Below are 19,424 nucleotides of genomic sequence, written 5' to 3'. Positions count from 1 at the left end.
CCCAGATCTCATATATAAGAGGACCTGTCATGTTTTTTTCTATTACAAGGGATGTTTACATTTCTTGTAATAGGAATAAAAGTGACAACATTTTTTTAACAGAACAGTGTAAAAAAATAAAAGGTAAAAAAAAAAAAAAAAAAAATTGGAACCGCGCCCCATCACACTAAGCTTGCGTGCAGAAGCGAACGCATACGTGAGCAGCGCCCACATATGAAAAAGGCATTCAAACCACACATGTGAGGTATCGCCGTGATCGTTAGAGCGAGAGAAATAATTCTAGCCCTAGAACTCCTCTGTGACTCAAAACATTCAACCTGTAGAATTTTTTAAATGTCCCCTATGGAGATTTTTAAGGGTAAAAGTTTATTGCCATTCCACGACCGGACGCAATTTTGAAGCGTGACATGTTGGGTATCAATTTACTCTGCGTAACATTATCTTTCAGAATATTAAAACATTCTGCTAACTTTTATGTTGTCTTATTTTTTATTTTTTTTAAAAGTGTTTTTTTTTTCCAAAAAAAGTGCGCTTGTAAGACCTCTACGCAAATGCGGTGTGACAGAAAGTATTGCAATGACCGCCATTTTATTGTACAAAAAATATACATAATGTTTGGGGGTTTTAGTGATTTTCTAGCAAAAAAAAAAACAGTTTTTAACTTGTAAACACCAAATCTCAGAGAGAGGCTCGGTCCTTAAGTGGTTAAAGTATCCATTACAGGGATAACTGCTTCTTCCATTCATTAGTGATCCTACACTGACATCTACAGGTCTATAATGGAACTGCATGTTGCACTTCTCATTTCTCCTCTATACCTCCTATACAGCAAGCATGGTGATACGCACTCACCTCTGCAGAGAGAACCGCACAACTTTTCATCATCAGATCTCTTATATGAGCTCTGCTGGAGATTTACACCTTTTTACACAACTTTTGGAACCCCCAACATATATTACCAGACCAAAGATGTGTCCAGTATTGTCCTCACCAATCCTGACAGTTTGATAATGAAGCTCCATGGTGAATTGAGGATTCTCTGAGGAAATACGGGGAGATCCCCAACTGAAGATTTACATCACTCAACATTGTCTTCTCCAACATTCTTTACTCAATGAAGTCCCAGAATACAATCCGATTGGATGAATACAACTCATTATTGTCCTAACACTGACACCCTCTGGCCTTACATGGAACTGCATGTAATGATTATTCTTTATTTATTTTTGTGTTTTCCCCCCAATTATCCTGGCTATGGAAGAGATTCCCGAGTTACTCTTCTGACATTTCATAGCCAGCAGACAATTACAGAACTCCCATTACTAACAGAGGATATGGACTTTTCCTCATCAATCGTATGAGAGAGACGACTCCGGGAATCATTATTACGTTTTTGGTTGTTTTTATTACATTGGATTATTGTTTAGAGGAGGAGACATCAATGGAAGTTTATATATGCCTGGAACTCTTCACTCCATTACACAACCTTTTTTCATGTATTTCAATCATTGTAGTTACACATAACATGCACTATTATTATTATTATTATTTTTTTAATTATTATACACGATTTATAGAGCTCCAACAGTTTACACAGCACTTTACAAGGTATAGGGGGGCAACACAATTACAGTTCAATACAGAAGGGACAGGAGGGCCCGGCTTGTAGAGCTTACATTCTAAATGGAGTGGTGGAGGTACAAAAACGAAATAGCTGCAGAGAATGATTTGATGGGGGTGGCTCAGGGACAGTGATGGGGGTGGCTCAGGGACAATGATGGGTGTATCTCAGGGACAGTGATGGGGGTGGCTCAGGGACAGTGATGGGGAGGCTCAGGGACAGTGATGGGGTGGCTCAGGGACAGTGATGGGGGTGGCTCAGGGACAGTGATAGGTGTGACTCAGGGACAGTGATGGGGGTAGCTCAGGGACAGTGATAGGTGTGACTCAGGGACAGTGATGGGGGTGGCTCAGGGACAGTGATGGGGTGACTCTGGGACAGTGATGGGGGTGGCTCAGGGACAGTGATGGGGGTGGCTCAGGGACAGTGATGGGGGTGGCTCGGGGACAGTGATGGGGGTGGCTCAGGGACAGTGATGGGGGTGGCTCAGGGACAGTGATGGGGGTGATTTAGGGACAGTGATGGGAGTGGCTCGGGGACAGTGATGGGGGTGGCTCGGGGATAGTGATGGGGGTGGCTCAGGGGACAGTAATAGGGGTGGCTCAGGGGACAGTAATGGGGGTGGCTCAGGGACAGTGATGGGGTGGCTCAGGTACAGCCATGGGGGTGGCTCGGGGACAGTGATGGGGGTGGCTCAGGGACAGTGATGGGGGTGGCTCGGGAACAGTGATGGGGGTGGCTCAGGGACAGTGATGGGGTGGCTCAGGGACAGTGATGGGGGTGGCTCCGGTACAGTGATGGGGGTGGCTCAGGGACAGTGATGGGGGTGATTTAGGGACAGTGATGGGGGTGGCTCAGGGGACAATAATGGGGGTGGCTCAGGGACAGAGATGGGGGTGGCTCGGGGACAGAGATGGGGGTGGCTCGGGGACAGTGATGGGGTGGCTCGAGGACAGTGATGGGGGTGGCTCGGGGACAGTGATGGGGGTGGTTTAGGGACAGTGATGGGGGTGGCTCAGGGACAGTGATGGGGGTGGCTCAGGTACAGTGATGGGGGTGGCTCGGGGACAGTTGTTAGGTGGGTGTGGGATCGGCATCCCTGAATAAATGAGTTTTCAGGGATCTCCTGAAGGTGGACAGGGTAGGGGCTGATTGTACATACCGGGGCAGGGAGTTCCAGAGGATGGGAGAGGCTCTGGAGAAGTCCTGAAGGCGAGCATGGGGAGGAGGTAACAAGGGAGGTAGAGAGCAGGAGGTCCTGGGAGGAGCGGAGGGGACGATATCTGCAGAGGGGGTTGGTGATGTAGATGGGGGGCGATGTTGTGAATTGCCTTGTATGTTGTGGTTAGCATTTTTAATTTTATATGGTGGGGGAGGGGAAGCCAGTGAAGGGATTGGCAGAGAGGAGCAGCAGTCACGGATCGGTTAGTGAGGTGTATTAGTCTAGAAGCAGAATCCATAATAGACTGAAGGGGGGAGGAGCCTGTGTAAGGGTCGGCCATTGAGGAGGGAGTTGCAGTAGTCAAGGCAGGAAATAATCTCGGAGTGAATAAGTTGCTTTGTGGTGTCATTAGTCAGGAAGGCTCGGATTCTGGAGATGTAAGGCAGCAGGATTTAGCCAGTGATTGGATGTGGGGTGAAGGAGAGGTCAGAGTCTAGGATTACACCCAGGACCCTGGCATGTGTTGAGGGACCAATGGCTGTGTTGTTAATATTAATGGTGAAGTCATGGAGGGAGGGGATCGGGAAGGAAGAAATATAACAAGCTCAGTTTTAGAAAGATTGAGTTTGAGGAAGTGTTGTGACATCCATACCGATGTGCAGGGCCGCCATCAGGAATTATGGGGCCCCTTACACAGCTTCAGGCATGGGCCTCCTGGAGCAGAGAACCGGGGGGGGGGTGCTGTGCCACCTCAAATTGAGAAGTGGGGGGCTGCCGTGAATTGAGAAGAAAGAATATATATATAAAAAAATGAGGGTAGCCATCCGGGGGCCCTGGGGACCTTTGGGCCCTTTAAAAAATAAAAATAAATGAATATATAAAAAATGTAATAAAAAAATATAAAATATAAAATAAAAAAAGGGGGTTGCCATCTGGGCCCCTTACAAAATATAAAAATAAATAAAAAATAAATAAAAAAGGGGGTTTCCATCTGGTCCCCTGGGGACCTCCGGGCCCCTTACAGGTGTACTGCCTGTATCCCCCTAATGGCGGCCCTGCCGATATGTCCTTCAGTAAGTTTGAGATGGAGGGGGTGAGTTGAGGAGTGGAGAGATAGATCTGGGTGTCGTCGGCATAGAGGTGATATTGGAAGCCATGAGAGGTTATCAACTGGCCCAGAGAACAGGTATAGAGTGAGAATAGGAGGGGCCCCAAGGATGGAGATTTGGGGGACCCCAACAGAAAGAGGAAGAGGAGCGGAGGAGAAGGAGTTGTGACACTGGAAGTGCGCTGAGATAGGTAGGAGGAGAACCAGGATAAAGCAGAATCACGGAAGCCAAGGGAGTGTAATTTGCCGAGGAGGAGCCGGTGGTCAACTGTGTCAAAGGCAGCAGAAAGGTCTAATGCCGCGTACACACCATCAGAAATTCCGACAAGAAAAGTCCGATGTGAGCTTTTGGTCAGAAATTCCGCTTGTGTGTGAATTTTTCTGTCTGAATTTCCGCCAATAAAAATTTGAAAGCTGGTTCTCAAATTTTTCCGACAAGAAAAAGTTCTTGGAGGAAATTCCGATCGTCTGTATGCAATTTCCGACGCACCAAAAACCACGCATTCTCAGGAATCAAGTCGACGCATGAATGGAAGCATTGAACTTCATTTTTCTCGGCTCGTAGTAGTGTTGTACATCACCGTGTTCTTGGCGGTCGGACGTTTGTGTGATAGTGTGTAGGCAACACAATTTTGAGCTGAAATTCTGTCAGGAAAAAAAAATCCACAGATTTCTGGTGGGAATTTGCGATTGTGTGTACGCGGCATTAGAGTACGAGTATGGAGTTATGACCATTGGTTGTAGCTGTTAGTAGGTCATTGGTGAGTTTTAGTTGGGTGGTTCCAGTAGAATGTTGTGGGCGGAAGCTGGACTGTAGGGGGTGGAGAAGGTTGTTGTCCGTGAGGAAGCGTCTCATTCCGTCATGGACAAGGCGATCCCAAAACTTCATGAATTCCATTCCTTACTCTCATTCAAAGCAGAAAAGACTCCTGGCTGAGTCTCATAGCCAGTAACGGCAAACCCATACCAGTCCATGGTTATTGGGAACCTACCATTCAAGTAGGAGGAACTACACTACCCCGACAAGGCCTTATTGTGGTACAAGTCAGAGACAATAACCCTAACCCTCCAATAGTCCTAGGAATGAATGTCCTCAGGAACTGTTATGTTGAGATGCTAGAAGCCTTGCACTAGTTAGTGCCTACTGCCTCTCTTGATTCTAAGAAGGTGATCCAACAAACCAGTAAGTACTGAGTGCGCAACAGAGATTCACCAACGAAAAAGGAGAAATTTGCTGTGCCCGCATCTGGGATAAGCAACCTGTGATCCTCAAACCCAACACCGAAACTCTCTTGTGGTGCCGAGCTGTAGTCGGAATCCAAGGTCAAGACTACCAAGCCCTGGTAGAGCCTGTTGTTTTGGAAGACTATCCTCTAGTTAGAGCTGCAATGAGCCTAGTAACCGTCTCTGAAGGTAAAGTGCCTATACAACTCCTAAACTTGAGTGATAGCAGTGTAACACCGTCCTATTGCACAGCTCATCCAAGTCACTTTTCAAGATGTCATCAGTGTGGCTACAGCTACCACAGAGCAACCTACCAAGAGACAGAACCCACAGGACCAAAATGTAAACACATCCTGGTGGAAAGAACTTCATGTGGGAGATGCTTCCACACCAGCAAACCAAATGGAGGGAGTACTAAAAATTGTGAAGGAGCTTCACCGTGCCTTCAGTAAGCATCCCACAGACTATGGGGAAGTGGATATTATCAAGCACTCCATTCCTACAGGTTCACACCCACCGATCAAGGAAAGATATCGGCCTATACCACCAACTATGTACCAATCCGTAAAGCAAATGATCCAAGAGATGAAGGACTCCAATGTCATTAGAGACAGCCATAGTCCATGGGCTGCACCTCTAGTCCTTGTCCGTAAAAAGGATGGTAACATCAGATTCTGTGTGGATTACAGAAAAATTAACCAAATCACCCACAAGGATGCTTACCCTTTACCACGCATAGAGGAATCTTTGACAGCTTTAGGATCTTCAGCCTACTTCTCTACCCTTGATTTAACCAGTGGATACTGGCAAGTACCAATGGCGCCTGAAGATCGTGAGAAGACTGCATTTACCACCCCGATGGGCCTATTTGAGTTCAACCGCATGCCTTTTGGACTTTGCAATGCGCCCGGAACCTTTCAAAGATTAATGGAGCATTTTTTAGGACACAAGAATGTTGAAACCGTCCTGTTGTACTTAGATGATGTCACAAATCTTATGAAGATCACTTGAAACATTTGGCCCAAGTTTTTCAAATCCTCATTAAACATGGACTCAAAGTCAAACCATCTAAGTGCTATCTACTGAAGACAGAAGTCAAATACTTAGGGCATATCGTAAGCTCTGAAGGTGTTAAACCGGATCCAGAGAAGATAGCCGCAGTCAGAAATTGGCCTACTCCTACTACACTGAAAGAAGTGAGGAGTTTTCTCAGTTTCGCAGGATACTACAGACGCTTTATTCCTCATGATGAAAAGTTGTGCGGTTCTCTCTGCAGAGGTGAGTGCGTATCACCATGCTTGCTGTATAGGAGGTATAGAGGAGAAATGAGGAGAAGTGCAACATGCAGTTCCATTATAGACCTGTAGATGTCAGTGTAGGATCACTAATGAATGGAATAAGCAGTTATCGCTGTAATGGATACTTTAACCACTTAAGGACCGAGCCTCTCTCTGAGATTTGGTGTTTATAAGTTAAAAACTGTTTATTTTTGCTAGAAAATTACTTAGAACCCCCAAACATTATATATATTTTTTTCTAACACCCCAGAAAATAAAATGGCGGTCGTTGCAATACTTTCTGTCACACTGTATTTGTGTAGAAATCTTACAAGCGCACTTTTTTAGAAAAAAATACACTTTTTTTTAATTAAAAAATAAGACAGTAAAGTTAGCCCAATTTTTTTATATTCTGAAAGATAATGTTACGCCAAGTAAATTGATACACGCTTCAAAATTGCGCCCGGTCTCCATAGGCGACATTTAAACAATTCTACAGGTTGAATGTTTTGAGTTACAGAGGAGGTCTAGGGCTAGAATTATTGCTCTCGCTCTAACGATCGCGGCGATACCTCACATGTGTGGTTTGAACGCCTTTTTCATATGTGGGCGCTGCTCACGTATGCGTTCGCTTCTGCGCACAAGCTTAGTGTGATGGGGCAAGTTTAAATTTTTTATTTTACCTTTTATTTTTTTACACTGTTCTGTTGAAAAAAAAAAAATTGATCACTTTTATTCCGATTACAAGAAATGTAAACATCCCTTGTAATAGAAAAAAGCATGACAGGTCCTCTTATATATGAGATCTGGGGGTCAAAAAGACGTCACATCTCATATTTACACTAAAATGCAAGAAAAAAATAAAAATAAATTAAATGTCATTTGAAAAAAATAAAAATAAAATGTCTCTTTAGGAGCATTGGGTGGAAGAGACGTTGTGACGTCACTTCCTCCCTGCAATGATATGGAGACGGGTGGGGGATCATCTCCCCCTCACTCATCTCCATACCCAGCCAGCAAGAGGACGCGATTCCCTCCGCCGCTACCGAAGGCTCCGGTAAGCAGCGGAGGGCACCAGAAAATGTCAAGGGGTATGAATACTTTTTCAAGGCACTGTATCTGAAAGTTGATCAATCCTGATGTACTGACGGCCGATCTCATTTCCTGAAAAAGCCAGGACAGAACAATTACCCCCCAAATGACCCCTTTTTGTAAAGTAGACAGTCCAGAGTATTTAGTAAGAGGTATGGCAAGTTTTTTTTGAAGTTGTAATTTTTTTGTCACAATTTTTTGGAAAATTAAACAAAAAATTAAATTTGCAGAATTTGTTACATACAGTCAGCAGAGCAGTACAGCGTCATCATATAACTGGTGTGGTGATCATCAGGGACACTGACTGGTGACAGGATGAAAAAAAGTAATTATTGTTTAATTTTATAAATATATTTTTTCTTTTTTATACAACTATTTTTTTTTACACACAGTGACCAGAGCAATACAATGTTTCCATAGTAACACTGCACTACTCTGGCTAGGTGATCAGGATTTTTTATACACACTATGATTGATTATAATTGTGAATTGTACATTTATAAGCAACCATTTTTCTGAATGAAAACTATTCATTCAGTGTTTACTATTATGTCTGGCTGTGATTGGCCCTGTCTGTATCATGTGATCAATGCGACCAATCACAGAGCTCATCTCAATAGTCCACAGTGAGTGGCATGAAACAAAGCAATTTATTGTGTACAATTGTTATGTGATCTGCTGTGATTGGCCACAGTGATCACATGGTAACGGCAGTAGTCCAATACAGTGATCTTTCGTTGGATACAGCGGGTGACAGATCACACCGGAGTGCGGCCTGTGGGGCGAGCACGAGACAAGATCCTGGGAGAACATCATATGACATCCTCCCAGGATAATAGGGCTCCTGCCCAGGCCGTCATATTACAATAGGCGGGGCGGAAGGGGGTAAAGATTCTGTAATAGATAACTGGGCAATGCCCTGGCAATAACTTTAACCGTAGCATTGTTAAACCAAATTACAACGGATACAAACAGGGTTAAAGTATTGGCATCAACTAAACCAAGAAAATAAAGGTCCTCATGTGCGCCCCATGCATACAGCCCCAATAGTGGGAGGGGCGTACACGTTCCTGACAATGGGGCACCCCCTGCAGGTGGCTATAAGGTATTGGCGCCTAATTGTCAGTGTTGGCCAGCTTTCATTGGGGCCCTTCTGTAGGTGGTGCATGTGTCGCTGTCTCTTTTAGAGCGTGCAGTAGATGGCTAGTGGGCTGCTGAACAAAGAGCAGTCTCTATTGCCTGAACTGTATTGGGATAAACACGGGTGGTCAGCTCACCCCTCCTGGTACACAGAAATCCGGTCCAGATCACTTGGCAGTCTGCAGATCTCTGAAGTCAGGTCCCGGCGGCTCGGTCTCTCAGCTCTGGTGTAGACACTCACACAGCAACAGGTCTCTCCAGCCTTGGGTTTCGGCACGGCAGGAGACCTCTCAGCCTCTCAGTCCTTTGGACCCTGGTGTGGGCACAGACACCCCAGTGATGGGTCTGCAATTGTCCAGATCCCCGCACACAAGAGGCTCACGGTGCCTCAGGCTCTTGGCACTATGGAGAGAACGTGTCTCTCCAGATTGCCAATGTATATAGAGAATGTGCCAATCAAATAGCAGGATTTTTGAGGTGTAACTCACACAAAATATATTAAAATTTCAAAGACTTTATTACAGAAGAAATACGAAGCTAATAATTCATTGAGTACAATACATTCCAATATCCTCCATATGCCATAGATATTTGTACATCATTTATCCATTTCCAGAACTTATGGTCATCTCCACCTTCACAGATTAATTTCTACAAATGTATCCCACTTTTATATCCTATGACTGAGCTCGCCGCGTTTCCCGCATTGTCATCCGCTTCTTCAGGGAGGAAATTAATGGAGGATTGTTTCAGAATCAACACTACAAAATGTTCCAAGAAAAGAAGAAAGAAATATATATTTGTATACAACAAAGAGTGCTCAGGCTTTGGCTGCAGAAACCTGGAAACCACCATTGGAGCTGCTACACCATGATAGGAGAATCCATTGGGGGAGACCAAACCCCCTCCCCCCTCAATGATTATCCTTCTCATTCATAGAAATTCTATAAGGCAGTGGTTCTCATCCCGGCCCTCAAGTACCCCCAACAGACCATGTTTTGGGAATAGCTGTCCAATATACCAAGCCATTGACTCTGATTTATAGTGGATGTAAACCTTCCATATACCCAGTGATGTGAACAGCCTCAGATGATACACAGAGATGAAACAAATCTCCCTATATAAGTATTACATGTATATCTGCTGTCTCCAGCTTTATATATTCTTTAGAAAGTTCACATCTTGTTACAGATTTTCTCTTCCTGTTCAGCACTGGGAGTGAAGTCTGGGCACACAGCCAAGACAGCTGATTGGAAGAAAGACACACCCCCCCCCAATCCACATTGGAAAAGGAAGAGAGTAATGTGCAGAGCTGTGCTGTGAGAAGGCAAGCTCTCTGCTAATCTATTTATAGCAACCTCCCACGACACAAACTTCAGGCTGCTTTTGTCTCCCGTCTCTGAGAACTTGTCAGGCTGATAACAGAAGAACGGAGCAGGAGAAAGCCACGGGACTCAGTGCTTTGAAGAGAGATAAGAAAACACTGCAGATATATGTGCCCAGCTCAGATTTCATGAATTGGGTTTACATTCACTTTACAAGCACCTGTGCAAGATCAAGGAAAACCTGCAAACATGGCCTGTTGGGGGTAGTTGAGGACTGAGGTTGAGAACCACTGAGATAAGGAACCCCCTTCCATAGCTCTCTGTAACACTGCCAAGTACTATAAAGTGCAGAGGCCCTACAGAATAAAATGGCAGTTCTTACAATTTTTTTATGTCACACGGTATTTATACCGCGATTTTTGAAATGCAAATCGTTTGGGGAAAAATACACTTTAATGAATTTTAATGCAAAAAACACAAAGAATAACCCATTATTTTAGCTATAATATAAAAGATAATGTTATGCCGAGTAAATAGATACCAAACATGTCACGCTTTCAAATTGCGCACGCTTGTAAAATGGCGCCAAACTTCGGTACTTAATCTCCGTACACTTTAAATATGTTAACAAGTTACCAGTTTCTAGTTACAGAGGAGATCTGGTGATAGAATTATCGCTCTCACTCTAACGTTTGTGGTGATATCTCACATGTGTGGGGCAAACACCATTTACATACGTGTGCGTGACTTACATAAGCGTGTGACACGGGGGGGGGACGACATCCTTTTATGAAAAATGTATTATTATTTTTTATATTTTTTTAACTCTCCTTTTATTTATGTATTTATTTATTTTATCACTTTTATTTCTATCACAAGAAATCCCTTGTGACAGAAATAAGACATGACAGGTCCTCTTTATGGAGAGATGTTGGGTCTATAGATAGATAGATAGGCAGATAGGCCACACCCACCCTCACTGTCTGATTGGATAGTTGGACCCGGTTCCCACCTATGCAGTTTGCTTTTTATCCATCCCTGCAGTGTTTTTTGCGGTGCGTTTTCTGTTTTTCCACATTCATCTTTGATGCGTTTTTATGGTCCTTTTTTTTTTGGACAATTTGTTGTCGGGCAGATTAAAAAAGCTGTAAAATGGTGGCAAAAACGCATCGCATGCTTTTCTGCGGCTTCTCCATTGAAGTCTATTAAACCAAAAAAACGCATTATTAAAATTCCCTGACCCTTTCCAAAAAACGCAGCGGCTGAGAAAAGCCTCGATGTGACCGCGTCCCATAGGAAACCATGTTACATGGACTGTAGTGCGATTCTGTAAAAATCACTAAAAAATTGCATAGGTGTGACCCCGAGGATTACTGTTACTCCAGTAATTGGACAGATATTCTACCCAATCACAGCGATCAGTAAGAAATCGCACCTTTATTTATAGTAGAAAAACTTGCAAGGAAGCCACGCCCACTGCTGTATACTATTGGATGACTATTACATTTATTCCACCCCTTCATCTGACATCACCAGACTGTGGGCGGAGTTCTCACATCTCCCCCCTCCCCCCACATATCTTTATACAGCCTCCCCATACACCTAACCCAGCATGGAGGGGCTCAGTGAAGGTGGTGGTGAAGGTGTGGAGGTGTCGGATCGGGTCACACAGATCATAAAAGGAGATCCGCCCGGCCTCATAATCCAGATATATCCTGACTCTGTTACTGGAGAGATTGGTGGGTAAGAGGATCCTATTACTATCATGTATCACAGAATACTCATCATCATCATCATTCCTGTCCAATCCCCAGGACTTCTTATTATTTCCAATCAATGACTCCTCCCCTCCCCTCTCTATACTGGGGTAACACATCCCAACTCTCCATTCATCTGACCCCCCGACATCCACTTCCCAGTAATGTCTCCCTGAGGAGAAACTCTGACTGCTCAACACCTGAGCACAATCCAGAAATCTCTCTGGTGTTTCTGGGTGATTCTGTTTTCTATCTGACCAGGATACAGTTTTCCTGTCATCTGATATCTGTAGATTATTATGAGCTGTGTTTCCATCCAGTAATATGTCTGCAGCTCCCTGTATAGGGAAGTATACATTTACCTCTGTTATTATATCAGATAAACCTGTGTGTAAGACCCCCGCCACACCCAGACCCCCTCCATCATGGAGGAGCTTCTCATGTCTCTCTCTGTCCTCATTATCTCCATCCTCAGTATCACACAAGTCACCTGTGTCTGATTCCTGTAAGACAGTCAGTGGATCCGTCATGTTACACAGCTCCTCAATGTGACGCATCTTCCTGGACAGCTCCTCCTTCTTTATTTCCAGATCCCGGATGGAGATGGAGATCCGCTCTGCCCTCCCGGAGATTTCCCTCAGGACTCTCTTCTCCAGATCTTCCAGACGTCTCCTGAGGTCTCTAAACAGGACAGTGACTCTCTCGGTGTCACCAGCTGCTTCTTCTTCTACTTTCCTCCTGTGTTCCTGCAGACTCTGGACTCTTTCCTCCGTCTCCTCTCTCTTTGTCCGATGTTTCTGTAGAACATTCCTCAGTGTCTCCTTCTTCTTCTCAGAAGCCTCATCCAGTGTCTCCACCTGATGTCCTTTATGTCCTCCAATCACACAATACACACAGATACAGGTCTCATCCTCAGTGCAGTAATACTCCAGGATTTTCTTATGGATGGAGCATTTCCTGTTCTCCATGGACAAGGTGGGGTCACATAAGATGTGTTCTGGGGACTTTTTGTGGACTCTCAGGTGTTTATCACACAAATAGGCCTCACAGTGTAGACAGGATCTAACAGCAGGTACAGGAGAGTCCACACAGTGAGTACAGAAGACCCCGGACTCCTCTTGATCTGGCTGAGCAGACAGGAAAGTCTCTGCTATGTTACGTAGTTTCATGTTCCTCTGCAGTGCAGGACGATCCGGAAACTTCTCTCTGCATTCAGGACAGGAATATCCTCCAGACCCTCCCTGTGTATCCAGCACACGATCAATACAGACCCGGCAGAAGTTGTGACCACATGTCAGGGTTACAGGATCGGTATAAATGTTCAGACAGACGGAACATTCCAGCTCAGCTCTCAGGTCAGCAGACGCCATCGCTGACAGCAGAAGAGAAACGAAACTCAAAGTCTCTGACACCGGAGAGGAATGCGGATGGGGGAGGGGTGATATCTTCCTACACAGGGTGAGGCTGGATGAATATTATAGAACACGGAGATCAGAGTACAGAAGGGAGAAGATTAGTTTTGCAGTAGTAATGATAATTCTACCTCCCAACATTAGAAGAGAGAAAGAGGGAAAGACGGATGTGGAGAAGCATTGAGATGAAAAGTGGAGATGACTACATCATGATGAAAAGGGATTTGGTTATATAAAGTCTGAGCTTACACTATACACGGCATATACTGCAGCCTTTGTACCCCAAAAATATGTCTTCATTATTGTGCCAACACCCCGACATGCAGAGAATAATGGTGGTATTCACAGCAGAGTCTGGAGTTAGCTAAGGCACCACATCCCATGTAGACAGGTGCAGTCTGTACTCCCCACTGCAGGGGGCGCTCCACCAAAGCGGCAAAGCAGAAGGGGGAAGGAAGTTTTGAGGAACTTGGTTCCTCTATGACTTCCTGCAGTTACAGGGAGATAGATGTCTGATTGACAGGAGCGGCTCCAGACATTTTTGTGGGTTCTGAACTGGTAATATAGGAGTCTCTCTGGGACCCTAATGTATAGAGCGCTCTCTGGGTAAACTTATGTAAGCAGGGCCTCTCTGGGGACCCTGATATAAGGGGAAGTCCCTCTGGGGACCCTAATGTAAGGGAGAGGCTTGATGCAGACCCTGATATAAGAGTGAGGCTCTCCGGGAACCCTGATGTAATGAGGGGGCTCTCTGGGGACCCTAATGTAAGGGGGAGTCCCTCTGGGGACCCTAATGTAAGGGGGAGTCCCTCTGGGTACCCTGATGTAAGGGGGAGGCTCTCTGGGGACCCTAATGTAAGGGGGAGTCCCTCTGGGGACCCTAATGTAAGGGGGAGGCTCTCTGGGGACCCTGATGTAAGGGGGAGGCTCTCTGGGGATCCTGATGTAAGGGGGAGGCTCTCTAGGAAACCTGATGTAATGGGGAGGCTCTCTGTGGAGTCTGATGTAAGGGGGAATCTGCACTCAGATATGTAACGATATATATATATACAGTTGCCACAAAAAGTATGTGAAACATTTTGGAATGATATGGATTTCTGCACAAATTGGTCGTAAAATGTGATCTGATCACAACAATAGACAATCACAGTCGGCTTAAACTAATAACACGCAAATAATTAAATGTTACCATGTTTTTTATTGAACACACCATGTAAAAATTCACAGTGCTTTTTCTGTTAAAAAAAAATCTTAGTGCAGGTGGAAAAAGTATGTGAACCCCTAGACTAATGACATCTCCAAGAGTTAATTGGAGTGCGGTGTCAGCCAACTGGGGTCCAATCAATGAGATGAGATTAGAGGTGGTGGTTACAGCTGCCCTATAAAAAACACACACCAGTTCTGGGTTTGCTTTTCACAAGAAGCATTGCCTGATGTGAATGATGCCTCGCACAAAAGATCTCACAGAAGACCTACGATTAAGAATTGTTGACTTGCATAAAGCCAGAAAGGGTTATAAAAGTATCTCCAAAAGCCTTGCTGTTCATCAGTCCACAGTAAGACAAATTATCTATAAATGGAGAAAGTTCAGCACTGCTGCTACTCTCCCTAGGAGTGGCCGTCCTGTAAAGATGACTGCAAGAGCACAGCGCAGACTGACCAATGAGGTGAAGAAGAATCCTAGAGTGACAGCTAAAGACTTACAAAAGTCTCTGGCATATGCGAACATCCCTGTTAGTGAATCTATGATACGTAAAACACTAAACTACAATGATTGAAATATATGAAAAAAGGTTTTGTAATGGAGTGAAGAGTTCCAGGCATATATAAACTTCCATTGATGTCTCCTCCTCTAAACAATAATCCAATGTAATAAAAACAACCAAAAACGTAGTAATGATTCCCGGAGTCGTCTCTCTCATACGATTGATGAGGAAAAGTCTATATCCTCTGTTAGTAATGGGAGTTCTGTAATTGTCTGCTGGCTATGAAATGTCAGAAGAGTAACTCGGGAATCTCTTCCATAGCCAGGATAATTGGGGGGAAAACACAAAAATAAATAAAGAATAATCATTACATGCAGTTCCATGTAAGGCCAGAGGGTGTCAGTGTTAGGACAATAATGAGTTGTATTCATCCAATGGGATTGTATTCTGGGACTTCATTGAGTAAAGAATGTTGGAGAAGACAATGTTGAGTGATGTAAATCTTCAGTTGGGGATCTCCCCGTATTTCCTCAGAGAATCCTCAATTCACCATGGAGCTTCATTATCAAACTGTCAGGATTGGTGAGTGTAATGTAGGGTGACCACATTTTCAAACTTCCATTCAGGGACATCCCCCACGCACGCCCTCGCCCCCCACGCACGACCTTGCACCAGCCCAAAAAAAGATGATTTTTGACTTTTTTTGCCAATTTTTGGAAAAACAAAAGCAAACAGTGGTCACCAGTTTAGACAGGTGGTATACATTTTTTACATATATATTTTTTATTGCCCCCACTTTTCAGCTTCATTTTTTATTGCCCCCCACTTCCCAGCTTCATTTTTTATTGCCCCCCACTTCCCAGCTTCATTTTTTATTGCCCCCCACTTGCCAGCTTTATTTTTTTATTGCCCCCCACTTGTCAGCCTCATTTTTTATTGCCCCCACTTGTCAGCCTCATTTTATTGCCCCCGCTTGTCAGCTTCATTTTTTATTGTCCCCCCCACTTGTCAGCTTCATTTTTTATTGCCCCACTTTGTCAGCCTCATTTATTACTGTACTGTGTCCAGCCCCAGTGCCCCGACCTTTCACCGACTTGTCACCTGACCTTCTCCAATTGCAGGGCAGCACTGGGTAAAGGCCTTGCTCCTCTCGGCCTCGCTCTGAGACTCTGTTAATGTGATGTCACTGGTTGCTAGACGCCAGGCAGGACAGCCCTAGCAACCAGTTTGGCAATTGTCTATTAGGTTGGCTGCGTGTCCTCATTTCATTCCGGGACAATGTATAGTCCCGGAATGAAGGTGCCTGGGACACGGGACACAAATGTGAATTGCGGGACAATCCCGGGCAATCCGGGACATGTGGGCACACTAGTGTAATGATGTGTATGCTTTATGTTATAATCCAAGTTCAATTGTTATACCCAGTTCCTTATCATGTTAGGAAACAGGTAACAGTTTTGGTCATGTGATCTGGGGGGTGGGGATCTGTGGTCAGTTCTAAGATGGAGGTTACTGAATAAACACCAAGCTCCTGCTGCCTGCCTATCCTTCATGCTAAATCTGTACATGGTAGCAGAAGTGTGGAACAGAAGAGTCCTGGCAGCACACAGCGACACAAAGAACATTCCATCCCTGGATTTGGAATCAGGAAATGTGTCTGAAAACTGGTCACAGTGGGGGGAGCTGATAGAACTTGTGTTTGCAGGACCAGATGCAGACAGATGATCTGATCAGCAGAAAGCAGCTCACTTTCTGATTTGTGTGGGCCAAAAAGGACGTGATGGGCTAGATTCACATAGATCAGCGGATCTTTAGATCTGCGCGATCTATGTGATTTAAGATACGCTGCCGCAAGTTTGAGAGGCAAGTGGGTAATTCACAACACACTTACCTCCAAACTTGCGGCGGCGGATCGTAAATCCCCCTACGGAATTCAAATTCCGCGGCTAGGGGGAGTGTACTATTTAAATCAGGACGCGTTCCCGCGCCGATTTAAATGAGCATGCGCCGTCCGCGAAAAATTTCCCGGCGTGCATTGCTCCCACTGACGTCGCTAGGACGTCAGTGGTTTCGGCGTGAGCGTAAATAGCGACGATCGGGTTTGAGAATCGGCGTACGCAAACGACGTAAAAAAAAAATTTGACGCGGAAACGACAGCTATACTTAACCCCTTAACGCCCGCCGCACGACTATTTACGTACGCAGAATGGCACAGACAGGCAGAAGGACGTATATATACGTCCTTGCCTTCTAGCGGGTGGGGGGTCCGATCGGGACCCCCTCCGCGACGGGCGGGTTCCCTCGGGGAGCGATCCGGGACGATGGCGCGGCTATTCATTTATAGCCGCCCCGTCGCGATCGCTCCCCGGAGCTGAAGAACGGGGAGAGGCGTATGTAAACGTGGCTTCCCCGTGCTTCACTGTGGCGGCGCATTGATCGAGTGATCCCTTTTATAGGGGAGACTCGATCGATGATGTCAGTCCTACAGCCACACCCCCCTACGGTTGTAAACACACACTAAGTGAACCCTAACTCCTACAGCGCCCCCTGTGGTTAACTCCCAAACTGCAACTGTCATTTTCACAATAAAGAGTGCAATTTAAATGCATTTTTTGCTGTGAAAATGACAACTGTCCCAAAAATGTGTCAAAATTGTCCGAAGTGTCCGCCATAATGTCGCAGTCATGAAAAAAATCGCTGATCACCGCCAATAGTAGTAAAAAAAAAAAATTAATAAAAATGCAATAAAACTATCCCCTATTTTGTAAACTCTATAAATTTTGCGCAAACCAATCGATAAACGCTTATTGCGATTTTTTTTTAACCAAAAATAGGTAGAAGAATACGTATCGGTCTAAACTGAGGAAAAAAAAAATGTTATATATGTTTTTGGGGGATATTTATTATAGCAAAAAGTAAAAAATATTGCATTTTTTTCAAAATTGTCGCTCTATTTTTGTTTATAGCGCAAAAAATAAAAACCGCAGAGGTGATAAAATACCACCAAAAGAAAGCTCTATTTGTGGGGAAAAAAAGGACGCCAATTTTGTTTGGGAGCCACGTCGCACGGCCGCGCAATTGTCTGTTAAAGCGACGCAGTGCCGAATCGCAAAACCTGGCCTGGGCATTTAGCTGCAAAATGGTCCGGGGCTTAAGTGGTTAACATTGGCTGCGCCTCATAGAAGCAGGGGTAAGTATACGCCGGGTAAACCGCTACGTAAACGTCGTAACAACACTGCGTCGGGCCCGTGTACGTTCGTGAATTGGCGTATCTCGCTGATTTACATATTCCTCAGCGTAAATCAGCGAGAACGCCCCCAGCGGCCATTTTTAAATTGCAGTTAAGATCCGACGGTGTAACACAGTATACACCTGTCGGATCTTAGGCATATCTATGCGTAACTGATTCTATGAATCAGGCGCATAGATACGACCGGCCTAAGTCAGAGATACGACGGCGTATCAGGAGATACACCATCGTATCTCTCTGTGAATCTGGCCCCATGTGTGCAGAGCATGGCAAGCATGTGGGGACATCACTGCGGAGGACAAAAAGAAACCAGAGGTAGTGTTTGCAAAGTTTGAGGCCTACTGCAACCCAAGGAGAAACGCCACAGTGCGAAGGAAAGTGTTTTATGAGAGGAAGCAGCGTGGAGGCGAGTCTCTGGATGAATGGGTGACACAGCTGCGCTTGCTTGCCAAAGACCGCGCTTTCTATGATGCTGGAGATATGATAAAAGACCGCATTCTGATGGGCAGGAAGTTCAGGAAAAGCTGCTGCAGGAAGAAGACTTAAATCTTGAGGAAGCCATAAGGATTGCCAGAGCATATGAAATGGAAAGGACATGCAGGTACTGGAAGGAACACGGCTCCAGATTAATGCCATAGACAATCACAGCAGCAGATATGGGACAAGAAAGAACACACACAGGAGTAAAGGGCACCTATGGCCCTGGGACAAGGAACACACAAGCAGCGTGTGGATATTGTGGAAACATGCGCCATAAAAATAGTGGGCCAGATTCACAGAAGAAGTATCTACTCATACTCCGGCGTACTTTCAAATTTGCCGCGTCGTATCTTTAGTTTGAATCCTCAAACCAAGATACGACGGCTTCTGGCTTCGATCCGACAGGCGTACGCCTTCGGATCGTAGGTGCAATACTTGGGCGCCCGCTGGGTGGAGTTTGCGTCGTTTTCCGCGTCGGGTATGCTAATTTAGCTTTTTCCGGCGATCCACGAAGGTACGCGCGGCCGTCGCATTCTCTTACGTCGTCGCTAGTCTGCTTTTCCCGGCGTATAGTTAAAGATGCTGTTTCTTGGCCTATATTTAGACTTGCCATGTTAAAGTATGGCCGTCGTTCCCGCGTCAAATTTTTTTTTTTTTTTTGCGTAAGTCGTCCGTGAATAGGAAAGGACGTTCCAAAAGTTGTGTAAAAAGGTGTAAATCTCCAGCAGAGCTCATATAAGAGATCAGATGATGAAAAGTTGTGCGGTTCTCTCTGCAGAGGTGAGTGCGTATCACCATGCTTGCTGTATAGGAGGTATAGAGGAGAAATGAGGAGAAGTGCAACATGCAGTTCCATTATAGACCTGTAGA

General features: G+C 45.0%; 1 protein-coding gene across 1 annotated transcript; it reads right to left on the bottom strand.

The window, feature by feature from the left end:
• Positions 1-10,774: 10,774 nt before the first annotated feature.
• LOC120933825 (E3 ubiquitin/ISG15 ligase TRIM25-like) lies at positions 10,775-13,105 on the bottom strand. Its single transcript, XM_040347223.1, has one exon. It carries the CDS (start codon positions 13,074-13,076, stop codon positions 11,502-11,504), a length of 1,575 nt encoding a protein of 524 aa, XP_040203157.1. The 5' UTR covers positions 13,077-13,105; the 3' UTR covers positions 10,775-11,501.
• Between the last annotated feature and the right edge of the window lie 6,319 nt (positions 13,106-19,424).

This window comes from Rana temporaria, chromosome 3, assembly GCF_905171775.1.
Source record: "Rana temporaria chromosome 3, aRanTem1.1, whole genome shotgun sequence".
Classification (NCBI taxonomy): Eukaryota; Metazoa; Chordata; class Amphibia; order Anura; family Ranidae; genus Rana; species Rana temporaria.
This window is presented reverse-complemented; position numbering and strand designations above follow the sequence as displayed.